We start from the raw sequence: 18,169 nt of genomic DNA, 5'->3' as shown, positions 1-18,169 counted from the left end.
AATATTATATTGTCTGTGAGTTTGTTGTAGATGGCCTCTACCAGTTTAAAAAATGTCCCACCTAAGCCTATTTTCTTAAATGTTCTTATCAAGAAAAGATGCTAGATATTGTCAAAAGCCTTTGCTGCACCAATTGAGAGAATCATATGATTTTTGGTTTAGATTTTATTTATGTGGTTAATTATATTTATGGCTTCACATATGTTGAACCAACCTTGCATCCCTGGGATAAAACCCATTGATCATGATGTATAACTTTTTTAATGTGTTTCTGTATTCTGATTGCTAAGATCTTATTGAATATTTTTGCATCAGTATTCATTAATGATATTGGTCTATAGTTTTCCTTCTTTGTTGGGTCCTTTCCTGGTTTTGGAATCAGGGTGATATTTGCTTCATAGAATGAGTTGGAGAGGATTCCTTCCTTCTCTAGTGTTCTGAAATAGATTATGCAACATAGATACTAGTTCCTCTTTGAAGGTTTGGTAGCATTCTGGGGTGAAACCATCTGAAAGGATCCAGGGCTTTTCTTTTCAGGCAGATTTTATATAGTCGGTGCTATTTCACTGCTTGATGTAGATCTATTCAAAATTTCTAATTCTTTCTGGATGAGTTTAGGAACGTGGCATGCTTTCAGGTAATGGTCCATTTCCTATACATTTTCATATTTCTGGGCATAAAGCTTTTTGTACTAATCATTGAGGATCTTTTATATTTCTGTAGTATCTGTTGTTATTTCCCCTTTATCATTTGTGATTGAAGTTATTAGAGGTCTTACCTTTCATTTTCTGGTTAGTCTTGGCAAGAGTTTTCACTTTTATTAATCTTTTCAAAGAACAAACTTTTAGTTTCACTGATCTTCCAAATGATTCTTTTGTTTTCAATTTCATTTAATTATACTCTAATTTTGGTTATTTCTTTTCTTTTGATGCATTTGGGGTTGCAATGTTCTTCCTTTTCTAGTTGCTTTAGATGGCTCATTAAACTGTTGACTAGCTCTCTTAAAATTTTCTTGATGAAGACATCTCATGCTATAAATTTCCCTAAGGACTGCCTTTATAGTATCTCACAAGTGTTAATAGTTTGTAGCTTCATTATTGTTTTGTTCAAGAAATCTAATGATTTTCTTCTTAATCTTGTCATTGAGCCTGCTGTTGTTCAGCATAAGATTATTTAGTTTCCGTGACTTTATTTAGAGATTTCTGTTGCTATTGAATTCAACCTTTATTCTGTGATCGTCCAAGAAGATACAAGGAATTTATATTCTTTGGAATTTATTGATGTTAGATCCATTTCCTAAGATATGATCAACTTTGGAGGATGACCTGTGGGCTGATGAGAAGAATGTGTATTCAGTTTTGTTAGGATGAAATGTTCTGTATGTGTCTGTTAAGTCCATTTGTTCTAGGGTTGTGTCTAAATCCATTATTCCTTTGTTTACTTTGTCCAGTACTGTAAAAGGGGTGCTGAAATCTCCAACTGTTATAGGGCAAGAAGGTATCATATTGTTCAGATCATTTAGGGTTCATTTTACAAATTGAGGAGCATTCAGGTAGGATGTATAAATGTTAATTATTTAAATCTCTTCAGATTGTGTGCTTCTCTTGGTAAGTATGTAGTGTCTATCCTTGTCTTTCCTTATTTTTGTTGGTTTAAATTCAATAGTATCAGCAAATAAGATTTCAACCCCTGATTTTTTCTAATTTCCATTTGCCTGGATTATTGTTTTCCATTCCTTTATCTGGAGTCTTGTTTTACCCTTTGAGGTTAGAGGAGGTTGGAGACAACAGATATTGGGCCTATTTGTATCCAGCCTGTGCCTCTTTATAAGAGAATTCAAACCATTCTCATTTATTGAGAGAATTGATAGGTATGGTGGTATTTTAAAATTTTTTAACTTTTTTCTTCTGTTTTAGCTTCTTTCCTTTTCTTCAAAGGAAACAAAGAAGATTTTAATAATTATAGTCTATATTTTTTTGGTTTCTTTTTTTATTGTTGGGGGATTCATTGAGGACACAAAGAACTAGGTTACATTGATTGCATTTTTTAGATAAAGACCCTCTTATAATTGTGTCCTGCCCCCAAAATGTGTACCACACATCATGACCCCTCACCCCCTCTCTCCTTCCCTCTCTCTGATCTCCCCCCACCATGTACTAAATCAATAATTGTCCTCATATCAGAATTGAGTACATAGGATTTTTGCTTCTCCATTCTTGTTACGCTTTACTAAGAATTAACCATCCAGGTTAATACAAAAGATGTAAAGTCTCCATTTTTTTATATAGTATTCCATGGTATACATATATGATACCTTATTGATCCATTCCTGGGTTGGTGGGCATTTAGGCTGCTTCCATATTTTGGTGATTGTAAATTGAGCAGCAATAGCCTAGTGGAAGTGTCCTATGGTAAAAGGTTTTTTTTCTTCTGGGTAGATGTCCAGTAATGAGATTGCAGGATCAAATGGGAGATCTAGTTTGAATTTTTGAGGGTTCTCCATACTTCCTTTCAAACGGGTTGTATTAGTTTGCAGTCCCACCAGCAGTGTAAAAGTTTTTGTTTATTTATTTTTTTCTTTTCTTTCCCTCTTCTTTCTATTTGTTTCCCCAAGGCAACAAAGAGGATTTCAATATGTACAGTCACGTTTTTCTTTTCTATTTTTTTCTTTCTTTCCTTCTCTTTACATTTCTGTTCTAAGATGACAAACAGGATTTTAATAATTACAGTTAAAAATGTTTTTCTTCTCTTTTCTTTTCCCTTTTTTCCTTCTTATTCTTTTCTCTTTTAAATCTTTAGAGTCAATTTAACACAAAAGCCTAGAGTTAAGGCAATAAAGGTAAAAGGGCCAGGCGTGGTGACTCATGCCTATAATCCCAGCACTGTGGGAGGCTTAGGAGGGAGAATTGCTTGACCTCAGGAGTTTGAGACTTGCCTAAGCAAGAGTGAGACCCCAACTCCTAAAATAATGGAAAAACCCAGCTGGGTGCTATAGCAAGCACCTATAATCCCAGCAGCTTCTGGAGGCTGAGGTAGCGGGATGCCCACAACCTGAGTCTGAGGTTGCGGTGAGCTATGATGCCATTGCAGTCTGCTCAGGGGCATAGGGTGGGATTCTGTCTCAACAACAACAACAAAAAAAAAATAAAAGCAAAAAATTTTAAAAAAAGGTAAAAGGTGGAAGGGAAAGGGAGAAATAGAAAGATAAGAAAATTTTATTAAAAGGGAAACCAAACATGGGAACAAACCTGTCAAAAAGCTCTAGTAATATGAAAAAAATAGAACAGATCAACTCCACCAAAGACCATAATGGAGCCACTACAGAATATCTCAAGAAATTGTTGATTTTGTTTTTCTCTCATATGGAGGTATAGTTGTTTATTAATTAGTTCCATATTAGTATTATGTACATTGGATACTTGCTTTTCCATTATTGTGAAATATTATCAAGAAGAATGTTCTTCAATTCTATCCAGGTAAATACAAAAGATGTAATATTCTTTTGTATATTCTTATGGCTGAATAGTATTCCATGATATACATATACCACAGTTTGTTAATCCATTCATATATTGATGAGCATTTGGGTTGGTTCCACAACTTGGCAATTATTATTTGAGCTTCAATAAACATTCTGGTGGAAATGTCTTTATGGTAAAATGTTCTTCCCCCACCCCCTTCTGGTTAGATACCTCGCAATGGGATTGTACGATCAAATAGATGGTTTACTTTAGCATTTTGAGGATTCTCCATACTTCTTTCCATAGAAACCGTGTTTGTTTGCAATCCCACCAACAGTGTAGAAGAATATTCCCTTCTTTCCACATCCATGCCAGGATCTACAGCTTTGGGACTTTGTGATATGGGTGCTGGGAGAATGGGGACTGAAGACCCCATTCTTGGGAAAGGAATAGCACCCCCAGAAAAAGAGGAAAGCTAATAAGTAAGCTGAGCAAGTCAGAACAAAGAAAAGACAGCTAGTTTATGTTTAAGCTAGCCATTGCTAGCAAGCTTCTTGCCTTTTCTAAAATTCTAGCCTGTTGGGGATAACACCCTGCTGGTTCTGTGAGCACTCTGAGGAGAATAATGGTCATAGAAAAGTCTATGACAAGTCCTAGAAAAAAGATACATCTTCTAGGGCGTTTCCTGCCCATTAAACAGGCAAAGCAGATACCCATTGTGGAGATTTGCATTGGCCTGGGGCAGAGACCAAGGGCTAACTCAAGCTCTGAGATATGGGCAAAAGATTTTGTATCCCTTATAGCAAAGGAAAATCCTCTGTGGTGGTGATGGGAGGAAAATGCCTCCCTCCCACAGATCCCTCAGAGGAGATTAATGCTGATGGCATTTTACTCCACAAAGAACCAGTGGAGCTAGAAACCTGTGTATGTGACCTCAAGCAGGAGGCTCTCCCAATCCGAGGCTCGGATTTCAGATTACTGCAGGACACCCTTAAGATTAATTAGTATAACAATAGAAGTTGATACGATCAATCCAAGAAACTGCTGATGTCTTTGTTCCCTCACCTTACCCTCTGGATGAATAGACTTCAATAAAATCAAAGTGAGCAAACACTCTGGGCCATTGCCAGAATCCCATGATGGGCAATGGACCCCTGGTTGCCACTTTTAATTCTACTCTATGTCTCTTCTCTTTCTTTACCATTGCTTCTAACTTCATATTTCTTCAGTCCATCACCACCAATTTCCACAGGTCTCAGTGGATGCTGCTCTCAGGGTGGGACCCCAACATATGGGCTATTCTCACTAAGGTTAGGTGATAATTAAGGGTGGTTTTGATTTGCGTTTCTCTGATAATTAGGGACAATAAGCATTTTTTCATGTGTTTGTTGGCCATCCATTCATCTTCTTCAAAGAAGTTTCTGTTCAAGTCTCTTGCCATGAATGGGGTTGTTTGCTCTTTTCTGATTGATTACTTTGAGTTCTCTGTAGATTCTAGTTATAAGCCCTTTGTCAGATTCATAGCATGGAAATATCTTCTCCCATTCTGAAGGTTATCTGTATGTTTTAGTTATACCCTTAGTTGTGCAGAAGCTTTTTAGTTTGATCATGTCCCATTTATTTATTTTTGGTGTGGCTGTAATATGGGAAGGGAAGAAGGGAAAGTGAATGGAGCAGGAGGGAGGGCAATTTGCAAGCTCTCACCTAATGGGCACAAAGGAAGGTTATATAGCACAACCCTGAGTGAAGGGCTCAACAACAATTTGAACTGTACCTAACAAATGGAAACAATGAAAGCTAATTATTTGTACCATGCCATTAATCTGAAATTAAAAAAAAATTAAATTTAAAAAATTAATTGTTGAAATGACAGATATGAAATTCAGAATATAGATGGCAAATAAGGTGAGTGGAAATGGCAATTACAGCAAAAACAAAATAAATGAAAAGAAATGAATGGGATTTTATTAAATTTAAAAGCTTCTGCACAGCTAAGGAAATAGTCAACATACAATCTACAGAATGGAAGAAAATATTCACAATCTATATATCTGATAAAGGGCTAATATCAAGAATGTACAGAGAACACAAACTAATCAGCAACAATAAAACAATCAATTCTATTAATAAGAGGGCAAAAGACATGAACAGAAGTTTTCAAAACAGAACATACAAGAAAGATAGGGAAAACTGTTCAACATCCCTAATCATCAGGGAAATACAAATTAAAACTACAATGAAATATCACTCTACCCTGTTAGAATGTTGTTTTTTACCAAGTCAAAAAACAATAGATGCTAGTGCAGATGTAGAGAGCGAAGAGTACTGTTGGTGGAAATGCAAATTAGTACAACAGTATGAAGATTTCTCAAGGAAGTAAAAGTGGCCATTTGATACAGCAATCTACCCAAAGGAAAGTAAGTCATTTTATGGAAAAGACATTTGCACTCAAACATTAATTGCAGCACAATTCACAATTGAAAAGAACTTTAATCAACCCAAGTGCCCAGAAATTCAGGAGGGGATTAACAAAATGTGGAATATGTATACCAGGGAGTACTACTCAGCCATAAAAAGGATGGATTAGTACCTTTTGCATCAATTTGGAAAGAATTGGAAACCATTATCCTAAGAGAAGCATCTTAATAATGAAAAAATAAATACCACATGTAGTCATTAACAAGTAGGAATTAACTGATGGGCACACAAGTGCACAAGGGAAAGTACCAGTTACTGGAAAACCAGCAGAGGGACTGATAAGAAGAAGAAAGGGAAAAAACCCACCTAAGTGAGTATACTGAACACTATTTGGGTGTTGGGCATATTTATAGCCCTGCCTCAAGCCATGTAACAAAAATACTTGTACCTTATTAATTTTTTTTTTTTTTTTTAGAGAGACAGAGTCTCACTTTGTCACCCTCGGTAGAGTCCCATGGTGTCACAGGTCACAGCAAGCTCCATCTCTTGGGCTTAGGCAATTGTCTTGCCTCGGTCTCCCAAGTAGCTGGGACTACAGGCACCTGCCATGGGACCAGGTTCAAACTCACCACCCTTGGCATATGGGGCCAGTGTCCTACTCACTAAGCCACAGGCACTGCCCTATACCTCATTAATATTTTGAAATTAAAAATAAGAGAGAAGGCCAGGTGTGATGGCTCACACCTGTAGTCCTACCACTCTAGGAGGCCAAGGAAAATGGATTCTTTAGCTCAGGAGTTCAAGATCAGCCTGAGAAAGAGTGAGATCCTGTCTCTACTAAAAGAAAAAACTAGCTAAGCATGGTGGTGGGAGCCTGTTGTCCCAGCTACTTGGGAAGCTGAGGCAGGAGGATTGTTTGAACCCATGAGTTTGAGGTTGCTACGAGCTATGATGACAGAACAGCATGCTACACAGGGTGACAGAATGAGACTCCTTCTCAAAGAAAAAAAAGAAAAGAAAAGGAACATAAAACAAGAACAAGTTTTTTTTTAAGTTTGCCATTCCTATAGGCAAAAACAAAATGAATCATAGTCATTTAATAATTTGCTTACTTGTACATCTCTCCTTGCCATTTCTCTGAGTTTGCCCTCCCTCCCAGTGCACTTTGTGTGTCAGGAAGCATGTCTTAATTGTCTTTACAGCTCCTTCAGACTTCACAAGAATGCATAGCACAGTGATTCTTCAACATTAGTACCCTAAATTTCTTTTTAATGCATGAAATTGAATTGAAATAGATTTTTAAAACTCCGCAAAAATACTAAATAATAATAACTGACATATATCAAGTGGTTACTACAAGCCAGGCACTCTTTTAAGGTCTGTACAAGTCATTTCATCTAACTTTTATGAAAACCACATGTAGGATAAAAACCACCCATGAGAACTTTACTCCTATACTACTATTATCTATATTTTAAAGATAGGGAAACTGAGACTCTGATATACAGAAACCCTTTAAAAAGTCAAGGGAATTTAGGGACCTAGAATGACATTAATTCCATCTGACTCCAGAGCTTGGATCTCTAACAGCTTCCCTCGACAGAGGTGGGGCATGATGGAAATAATGACAGGTGAAAACTTTCCCAGCTCATTGATCTCTGTGTCACACCAGGGTGGAAGAGAATAAAGATACAGTCATCTTCTCAGAGAAGTCCTCCCTACCATACTTTTCTGGATTTGGGGCTGTTCCTCCATGCTCCTGCAAATCCCTGGGAGGCTCTCATCTGAACCCTCATCACTTTGCATCACAGGGCCCCTGGGTTCTGCTACCTGCAGTTTTAGAATTGCGTTCATCTGTCCTCTCTACAACTGTATTCCTTGCTCCTTACCCTGGAGACAGTGCACACTCAATAAATATTGTTGTAATGAATGAATAAAGGAGTACAAGAAAAAGAAGAAGCTATTCACTTGTCTGTCCCACCACTATTCTGTACACTTTCAGCCAACAGTGTCTGGGAACACAGATGAGAGGTAAAGCCTTATTGTGGTTTCTCATTGTCCTGTCTAATTGGAAAAAGGGCAGCTGAGAGTGATGGGGGAAGGGACATCTGTGCTTTAGCTAGAGAATGCGGACAAGAGTAAGAGATAAAACAGGGAAAGAATAGACAGCAGAAAACAGCGAAATAAAACAAGAAAGACTGTGGGGAGAAATAGTAACAATTTCAAACAAAGGCTTAAATAAATCTAGTTTATACAAAGAGAACCCTCTCCAAATTTTTAAAACAAATGTCTTCCCCTTCCTATTTCCATTCTTCTTCCCCTCCTCTACTTCCTCTTTTTCTAATTTCCCTAAGGCCCAAGAACTTTGAATTTCAGGTTCTAGACAGTGAGAAGTAACTGACACTTGAAGTGGGCGAAAATTGGAAGGGCTCGTTACAATCAGATTTGCATTTTAAAGAAATGCAATCAAATGCCTAATATTTAGTCTTGGGTCAGAACTGATGTCATCCCCATCCAGTCTGCACCAATGACACATTGTGCCTGATTCAGCTACTTGATTCCTTTTGAATATGCATCTGAAGATGGGAGCCCAGGAGCAGTGAAGGCTCTAACCAGGGAGAGTTACCATCATTCTAGGCTGCCATCCCTAAAGAGAATGTCCCATGTGAGACTGTAGTTGTTGCTTTTTTAAAAAATATGATCCTTTGCTTTTTATTGTTTGGGATTCATTGAGGGTACAAAGAATTAGGTTACACTGATTGCATTTGTTAGGTAAAGTCCTTCTTATAATGGGGTCCTGCCACCAAGAGCTGTGCCATACACCATGATCCCTATCCCACTCCCTCCTCCCCTCTCCCTACTCCCTCATGCCCCTACCCCCCACCTTGTATTATATCATCTATTGCCTTCATATTAGTATTGCATACATTGGATTCTTTTTTTTTTTTTTTGCAACAGCCTCTTTTTTTTTTTTTATTAAATCATAACTGTATACAATGATATGATTATGGGGCATCATACACTCACTTCATAAGCCATTTGACACATTTTTATCACAGTGGTTAACATTAAATGTTTTGGCACAGTAACTGAGATAACGCCGGAAAGGCTATGTTAACCATACATTGGATTCTTGCTTCTCCATTCTTGTGATGCTTTATTAAGAAGAATGTGTTCCACCTCTATCCAGGCTAATACAAAAGATGTAAAGTCTTTTGTAAAGTATTCCATGGTATAATATACCACAACTTGTTAATTCAGTCCTGGGTTGGTGGGCATTTAGGTTGTCTCCACATTTTGGTGATTATAAATTGAGCTGCAATAAACAGTCTAGGGCAAATGTCCTTATGATAAAAGGATTTTTTTTCTTCTGGGTAGATGCCCAGCATTAGGATTGAAGGATCAAATGGGAGGTCTAATTTGAGTTCTTTGAGGATTCTCCATACTTTGTCCAAAAAAGGTTGTATTAGTTTGCAGTCCTACCAACAGTGTAAGGGTGTTCCCTTCTTTCCATATCCATGCCAGCATCTGCAGCTTTGAGACTTCGTGATGTGGGCCACTCTCACTGGGTTAGGTGATATCTCAGAGTGTTTTTGATTTGCATTTCTCTGATAATTAGGGTTGATGAGCATTTTTTCATGTTTGTTAGCCATTCGTCTGACTTCTTTAGAGAAGGTTCTATTCATGTCTCTTGCCCAGTGATATATGAGATTATTGGAGTTGTCAATACACTAGATTCAATTCAGTACTGAGTACATGTGACTCTTATTTTTCCATTCTTGTGATACTTAGGAGAATGTTCTTCACACTCATCCATGTTGTTACAAAAGATGCAAAATCTCCATCTTTTTTGGCCAAATAATATTCCATGGTATACAAATACCACAATTTATTAATCCATTTATGTGACGAAGGGCACTTGGGTTGTTTCCACATCTTTGTGCTTGTAAATTGAGGCCCAGTTTTTCCCTGGGAGCTGAGCCACAGTTGAAGAAAGACACCACTATGTGTTTCTTCAAGAATCGCAGCTCTTAAAGGCTCCCACAGAATGTTTGTGCATAGGAGCCTCACCCCAGCTCCAGGCAACTGCATGTGTCATCCCGAAGGCTGAGCACCCAGCAGTGGTTCTTTGGAAGCCTCAGACTCCGATGTTGTTCCCCAAAGGTACAGGATGTCTGTACCTCCATAAAGGGTCCCACAGCTCTCCCAACAATGAGCAAGGAAATGTCCCCCACACACATACCCACACTCACACCACAGCCACACCACACTCAACACACATACAGCACTCAATGATACACTCAACCTTATGGAACCTTTGGTCCCACAGAGACTCACGTGCTCAGTGTCACATCCGGTGACCTTCATTCCAGCACACAAGGCATTGGCTGCTCTCTCATTATTAAATACCCTGAACTGAACAAATCCTGCAGTGAATTGCTCTGTAAACAAAAGGTAGAAAACACCATTCAAGAAAAATGCTGGAAATAGCCTTCTTTAGGACAGGCCACAGACTCCATACCAAAGTTCAGCTACTGCCCAAGTCTCCAGCCACACAGGTGCAGTCCAGCACCTCTGTGACCAATGGATGTGCATCCTGGCCCCAACCTCACCAGGACAGACATATTTACAATCCAGGGACCAAAAGCTTGTTCTCAGGGGAGGCCCCTCATTGGCTAGAGGCTTATGAAGAGAAATACAACTGTGTAGAAAGATCATCATGGGATCCCGTCAGGGCAGAGTGGCAGCAATTAGGAGATACAGCAACTGTGTTCCTGTTTACATTTTTCTTATTCTCCTTTATTTTTTCCCCCCACAATCCTACAATTTATTTAATCACAGTTGATATTTTGGTTTATTTTCTTCCACTCTTTGTATATAATTGTGATCATGCTATCTAAAGATACATATAGTTTTTTGTTATTCTCCTTTATTTTAATATCTCAAATCCCAAATGTAAATGATAGCAACCTCGAATTTTATAGGATAGGCTCAGCCTCTGTGAAAGATATTAAGCTGCAAACTTTAGTTTCACACAACATAATGATTGGTTACTTCTCAAAATAACAAACAAAAGGTCTCGCCATCTTGTTGGTTGTTGTACCCTGTGCACACGAGCCTGGCCTGGTCCTAACTCTCTCTAAGGCCTCACAGTGGGGGTTCTCAGGAGTAAAGAGTCTGGAGCCAGATTTCCTCAGTCCAGGGCCACATGTGTACCCTGTGACCTCAGCAGGCTGCTGAGCTTCTCAGAGCTTCAGATTCCTAAACTGAGGTTAATGATGGCTCAGACATAATAGGCAGGCAGCAGACTATGAGGAACAGCACAGGGAACTTCCACACAGGAGAACCAGGCTGGTTGGTGATAAATGACTGTTACCTGACAGGACTGAATGCATTCAATAAATCCAATCCTAACAGAAACTCTTCCCACTGAGAGATCAGAGGAGCATTAAAGACTCACGCTGGCCACCAGGTGAGTAATAAGATGCTGTTTTCTGGACATCACCAAAATCATAGACCACAGGGATAGCCGGGCCGTTGTCAGTCTGACAAGTTCCTGCTCCATATTTCACTGGGTATTTCTACAAGGAACAAAAATGTCATTGAGCAAGGACAGTAGCTTTGTCCTAACCAGCATGTTGATCTGGAGATGCTGCCATTCATTGATGGAAACAATGCTTTGTCAGCAGCTGAGATTATTTCAAAACCAGTCAAAATCAGAATCTTTCCCTTTTGCTGCTGCTTGTCACTGGGAAGCTGTGCTCCTCCCACAGCCCAGACCACTTCATACTCATTCTCCGTCTCTGTCTCTCACTCCTTCAAACTCCAGCCCCAACTGTGCTCTTCCCCAGGTCCTTTCTCTATCCTGGCTCAGAGTTCCTGAGAGAGATCCAGTACAGGAGCCATTAGCAAATCGAGGTGAGGAGGGCATGGCAGACAGGCCCAGTGAGAGACGGTTCCTGCCCACCTCACACACTTGCTTCTCTGCTCACCGATGAAAACCAGCCCGGCCAGCAGCCCTGTGTACCTGGTAGAGGCCAAACAGATTGTGTCCTAGTCCCTCGAAGAAGCCTGTTTTGGTGCGGTATCTCAGCAGGGACCTGGTCCTCCACTGTTTCAGGGGAGACTTGTTGGGCACATGCCAGATGCCCAGATCCTTGGCCTGGATGTCATAATAGCCAGGGTTCTGCAAACCCACAGACAGTGAGCCTGACGGCACCAAGAAGCCCACAAGGCAAAGGCCCACACATGCAGCCTGAGCTGAGGCGACAGTTCTGGGGCTGACGTGGGCAGATAGTTGCTGAGCTTCCAGCTGATGCTGACTCCCTACCACTTAGGTCCCTAACTGCCCTGCAGGGAGGAAGTTGTGTGAAGACATGTGAATATATCTTTCTCCTTTTACAGCCCTATTTCCACATCCCCACCCTCCCTCCTGCACCTGTGCCCAGCCACATTCAACCCCTCACCCTTTCCCAGTGGCAGGGAAGTGGCACCAACCTTGTAGTCATCACTTGTAGCCGCCTCTGCAGACCCAAAGGTGTTGTAATTTGCCCAGTTGTCATCCCCCTCTGGGTAGTCTGCTCTGTTGCCCTGCTGACTGGACCAGCGATCGCCCACTGTGCACTTCCCAGCCATGTTGTTCTCGTGGACACTGGCCACCAGGGTCCAGCCACCACCCTCAGTGGTCATGTCACAGAAGGTCTGGTAGACGACACCATTCTCAGTACGCAGGAAATATAGGCCGTCTGTAGAGAGAAGCAGCCAGAGCCTCCCTGTCTGAGGGCTCATGGGCCATCTCAGCCCATGATCAGAGAAGCCCTTGAACCAGAAACATGGGCTAGACCCACAGGAACTGTATTAAAGGGCCATGGCATTAGAAAGGTTGAGAACCACTGGGCTAGAGGTTTCTCCCTAAGTCCTCTCACCGGGTGGTCCTGGGGCTTCTGGAATCCCCCTGAGTTCAGAAAATCAGGTTCCTGTGACTGAGGCAGATCACAGAATTGCCAAACTCACAGTGACCAGTGACGTTCCTCATCCAGTTAAACATGGAATTATCATATGACCCAGCAAGTGTACTACTAGGTATGTACCCAAAAGCACTGGGAACAGGGACTCAAACGAATGCTTGTACACCAGTGTGCACTGCAGTGTGAGTCACAGGACCAAAGGCAGAAACAGCCCAAATATTCTGCAGTGGATGAATAACTGCAGTGTTGGGGTTGGGTGTGTACATGTAGTTACACACAATGGATAGAAATGAATATAGTATCCAGGCTGTAACATGTGTAAACCTTGAAAACATTATTATAAGTGAAATAATCCAGACACAGAAAGACAAACGCCAAATGATTGCACTTATATGAGGTACCCAGAATAGGCAAATTCATAGAAATACAAAGTATTTATTATAGAAGAGCAGTGAGGAGGGGCTGGAGAAAGAGGACATGGAGCTGAGCAGTTGCAGAGTTTCTGTGAGGAGTTATGAAAAGTTCTTGAGAAGGACAATGGTGGTAGCTGCACAACATTGTGAAGGTCATTAATGCCACTGAATTGTACACTAGAATTACTTAAAATAGAAAATTTTAACCCATATAAAATATACAAGGTGGACATAAAGTTTGTGTGTGATTGAAAATAGTTTAACATAGTAAATTGCACATGAACTTTATGTCCACCTAGTATATACATTATATCTTTCTTTTTTCTTTTTTTTTTTTTGGCTAGGGCCAGATTTGAACCTGCAACCTACAGTATATGGGGCTGGCGCCCTACTCCTTTGAGCCACAGGCACAGAACCATATATCACTTTTTTTTAATTAAAAAAAAAAGTAGAGGGATTGCAGGATCAAATGGTAGGTCCACTTTTAGTTCCTTGAGAATTCTCCAAACTTCTTTCCAAAAAGGCTGTATTAGCTTGCATTCCCACCGGCAGGGTAGAAGTGTTCCCTTCTCTCCACATCCACGCCAACATCTGTAGTTTTGGGATTTTGTGATGTGGGCTAATCTTACTGGAGTTAGATGATATCTCAAAGTGGTTTTGATTTGCACTTCTCTGATAATTAAAGATGGTAGCATTTTTTCATGTGTTTGTAAGCCATGCACCCGTCTTCTTCACAGAAGTTTCTGTTCATGTCTCTTGCCCACATAGAAATGGGGTTATTCGTTTTTTTCTTATTTAGTAGTTTGAGCTCTCTGTGCTTTCTAGTTATCAGACCTTTGTCAGAAGCATAACCTGCAAATCTCTTTTCCCATTCTGAAGGGTGTCTGTTTGCTTTATTTACTATGCTCTTGGCTGTGCAGAAGCTTTTTAGTTTGATCAGATCCAAGTAATATAATTTTGGTGTTACTTCAATTGCCCAAGGGGTCTTTCTCATAAAAAATTCTCCCAGGCCAATTTGTTCAAGCATTTTCCCTGCACTATCTTCTAATAATTTTATAGTTAATCATTTTACCACAAAGACATTTGCACCAGAATGTTTATTGCAGCCCAATTCATAATTGCCTAGTCATGGAAGCAGCCCAAGTGCCCATCGATCCATGAATGAATTAACAAATTGTAGTATATGTACACTATGGAATACTATGCAGCCATATAAAAAGATAGAGACATCACATCTTTTATGTTTACCTGGACTGAGCTGGAACATATTCTTCTTAGTAAAGTTTCTCAAGAATGGGAAAGAAAAGTATCCAATATATTCAAATACTACTATGAAATCAGTATACAATCACCTACAAATTAAAAGGAATGGTAAAACATAACTATAGTCCAGAAAGAAGGAGGGAAAAGCAAAGAGAGGAGAGGGGGAAGGTTGGGAGGAGAGAGGGCATTTGGGGGGATCCAACCTAATGTGCATAATGCAATGATACATTTCTAAACTATTAAGAATAGAGTATGAATGTTTTTACCACAACAAAAAAGTAAGCAAAGAGACAATTACATTAATCAGTTAGATGAAGCATTCCACATTGTGTATCAAGTCAGCACATTGTACCCCATAAATGCATTAATGTACACAGTTATGATTTAATAAAGAATTAAAAACAAACAAACAAAAAATTCTGAGAGCATAGAATCCTGAGTATCAAGGTGGGGCTCTGTTTAAATGGGTCCTCACTCACCACGTGCATTGGGGCACTTTGCTTTGATTTCCTTGCAGCTTCTGGACTGAGATGGAGACCAAGAAGAACAGGTACAATCCTTGTAGGAAGTATTGACCTTCTCTAGAGAATATGAACAGTTTTATTCTCATTGTTGGTTTGTCATGAATCTCGACCTCTCTTTGTCACTAGTCCCAAACTCTCCACCCCTCACTATAGCAGAGCTGCATTTCCTGTGACTGGGGCCCAGAGGTGTCCAGTGTCATCATATTCATTCAGCCCTTTGACCCAACATCCAACACAGGCTTGATGCAGGCCTCACTCCACATGACCTCACCCTCACCGTCCCTGCCCTAAGCCCTGGGCAGTCAAAGAAATTAAATATCCCCCAAGAAATGCCCATACTGGGAGTGGCTGACAAAACAACAAAAAATAACACTGAGAATAACAAATGATGAGACATAGACAATGCCAGGTGCCTATAATCTTAGTACTTTGGGAGCCCATGGCAGGAGGATCACTTGAGGCCAGGCATTCAAGACCAGCCTGGGCAAGAGTGGGATCCTGACTCCACAAAATAGAAAAATTAGTCAGGTGTGGTGGCCATCATCTGGAGTTACAGGTATTCTCAAGGCTGAAGCAGGAGGAGCACTCAAGCCCAGGTGTTGGAGGTTGTGGCAAGCTATAATAACACCCCTGCACCCTAGGTAGGGAGGCAGAGCAAAGTTCTATCTCAAAACAAACAAACAATGAAAAACCATAGACAAGCTCAGGAGAACAAAAGAATGACTCTGCAGTGAGAATAGGGGATTGAGATGCCAGACTGGAGGCAGGGAGGTTGTCTTAGAGTAGGAGACAGGAGTGGGGAGGGAATAGTCTCATGATGATCTACTCAGAGAAGGCCTCCTACTCCAGGTGAGACCTTAACTTATTCTGAGAGAATTAACAGCATTTATGAGTAGGAAGAAAGAGAAAGGAATTGAAGGGACAGAGAATAGCATATTCAAAAGCCAGGAATTAAAAAAAAAGAAAATACAGCATAGTCCAACCTGTTGAAGAAATGTAAGTAGCTTAAGGTGGCTGAAACATAGGGTGTGAGGTACGGAGTGGTGAGAGACCAGCAGAGCCACAGGATGAAGAAACTTATATACAAATCTCAAGGCTTAAGAGTCTGCAAACTACTCTAAAAGGGTAGAGAATGACAAAAAGTCACAAGGTTTGAGGTCTGATGTGTCCATTTATAAGTAGCTCAATGTTTACTACCCTGTTTCCTCAAAAATAAGACAGTGTCTTATTTTAAGGTGTGCTCCCAAAGATGCGCTAGGTCTTATTTTCATGGGACATCTTATCTTTCCTGTAAGTAGGTCTTATTTTCGGAGGATGTCTTATTTTCGGGGAAACAGGGTAGTTGAGTGTCCCCAGAATTATACTTAACTGATCTGAGCCTCAGTTTCCTCAGACCTGAAACAAAGCTTTGTGAAAATTAACTGAAAAGATATTAAGAAACCGCCTTTACTTTTGAAAAATCTATAAGTAACAGTGAAGAGGAATACAGATTTTTAAAATGCCCCTGTTATTTCTGTTGTAGAGAGGATGACTGTGAAAATGACATTCTCTGCACACAAAGCAGGCTCTGCACTTCCCATGGAAATCCCATGGACGAGGCTACAGGTGTGGGGAGTGGCTTGGAGGAAACACAGTTCCTCGGGGGCCACACAGGACGTGCCTGGACTGGACCCAGCACATGCCTCATGCAACATTCTCATTGCTATTGGCCAGATGCCACAAAGGTCCAGACATCAGCATGGAGCCTGCATCCATGTCACCCTCTGTGCATCTCATAGACACCCCCTGAGGCCCAGGACAGACCAGCACCCTGGGAACCACCCAGCGCTGAAGTGAGCCATTGGATCCACAGCCCCTAAGTGCTGACTCACCTTCACTCCAAGCTCTGGTGACCACAGTGATAAACAGCAGGAAGCCCAGTGGGGTCATTGTAATCTAAAAGAAAGCCAGATGACCGCCACTGACTTGACCATCTTTCTCTCTACACCTCTGCTCCCACCCTGTCCAGTCCCACAAGGACTCCAAAGCCCCTTGCCTTTGTTTCAATCATACATATCTCTGGGACCAAAAGTAGACCTGAGATGAAATCAGGATCTCCCCACTCACAGACTGAGTCTGAGTCTCAGCTGCCTTTCCCTCCAGCACAGAAAGCCACCTCCTCCCTCCCAGCAGCCAGGAGCTGAAAGTTGCCAGTTGAGTGGAGCTTCCTCTGCAGAGGACCCTGATGTGGGTGAGGTGCTGGGCCTTTTATGGAGAAAGCCCCATGGGTCTGGCCCAGGCATCCAGCGTCACCCTCCCCTGACATGATGCCCAGTGCAGGTGAGGCCTCAGGTTATCTCAGGGCAGTTTCTTTATACAGTGATAACAGATTTAGCAGGCTCTAAAGGACAAATATTCTTTTTCCTTAAATCTTTCTTTTTTATTTTATTTATTTATTTATTTTAGAGACAGAGTCTCACTTTGTCACCCTCGGTAGAGTGCTGTGGCATCACAGCTCACAGCAAGCGCCAGCTCTTGGGCTTAGGGGATTCTCCTGCCTCACCCTTCCTAGCAGCTGGGACTACAGGTGCCCGCCACAATGCCCAAACATTTTTTGTAGCAATTTGGCTGGGGCTGGGCTCGAACCAACCACTCCCGGTATATGGGGCTGGCGCCCTACTCACTGAGCCACAGATGCCACCCCTTGAAATCTTTCTTATGTTTTAATTAATATTTTAGATTATTATAAGAGCATATACAAATAAGTCAAACTATTTACATTTTTACTATTCAACTATAATGAAAGATGGAGATTTTATAGCTTCTGTTACAAATTGGATGGATTTGAAGCACACTCTCTTAAGTATCACAAGAATTGAAAATCAAGCATCTCATGTACTCAATACCAAGTTGAAATTTGTAGTTTGTAGGTTAAAGGACAAATATTAAAAGTCATTTACTAGCCTACTAGGGTTGTTCCCAGACTCGAGGATTTCACGGACTTATGTATTTTCCAAAAAGAAAATGCAGGGTGGCCATAAAGTTTGTGTGCCATTAAAATAGTGTGCAATTTAAAACTGGACACGAACTTTATGGTCACCCTGTACATGAAGAGACTACCAAATCTGGTTTGGAGTTTTTGT

The 18,169-nt window shown here is 40.7% G+C and overlaps 1 protein-coding gene across 1 annotated transcript; it reads right to left on the bottom strand.

Moving 5' to 3' along the window:
• Positions 1-9,838: 9,838 nt before the first annotated feature.
• Positions 9,839-17,249, bottom strand: LOC128597710 (intelectin-1-like). The gene is made up of 7 exons (XM_053608283.1): positions 17,154-17,249; positions 16,919-16,982; positions 15,003-15,104; positions 12,378-12,625; positions 11,908-12,066; positions 11,341-11,461; positions 9,839-10,321 (listed from the first exon to the last, which is right to left on the bottom strand). The coding sequence occupies exons 2-7, from the start codon at positions 16,974-16,976 to the stop codon at positions 9,975-9,977; spliced, it is 1,035 nt and encodes a 344-aa protein (XP_053464258.1). The 5' UTR covers positions 16,977-16,982; positions 17,154-17,249; the 3' UTR covers positions 9,839-9,974.
• Positions 17,250-18,169: the final 920 nt, after the last annotated feature.

Source organism: Nycticebus coucang, chromosome 10 (genome assembly GCF_027406575.1).
Source record: "Nycticebus coucang isolate mNycCou1 chromosome 10, mNycCou1.pri, whole genome shotgun sequence".
In the NCBI taxonomy this organism is placed as follows: Eukaryota; Metazoa; Chordata; class Mammalia; order Primates; family Lorisidae; genus Nycticebus; species Nycticebus coucang.
Note: the sequence above shows the minus strand (reverse complement) of the source record. Positions and strands in the feature narration are given on the sequence as shown.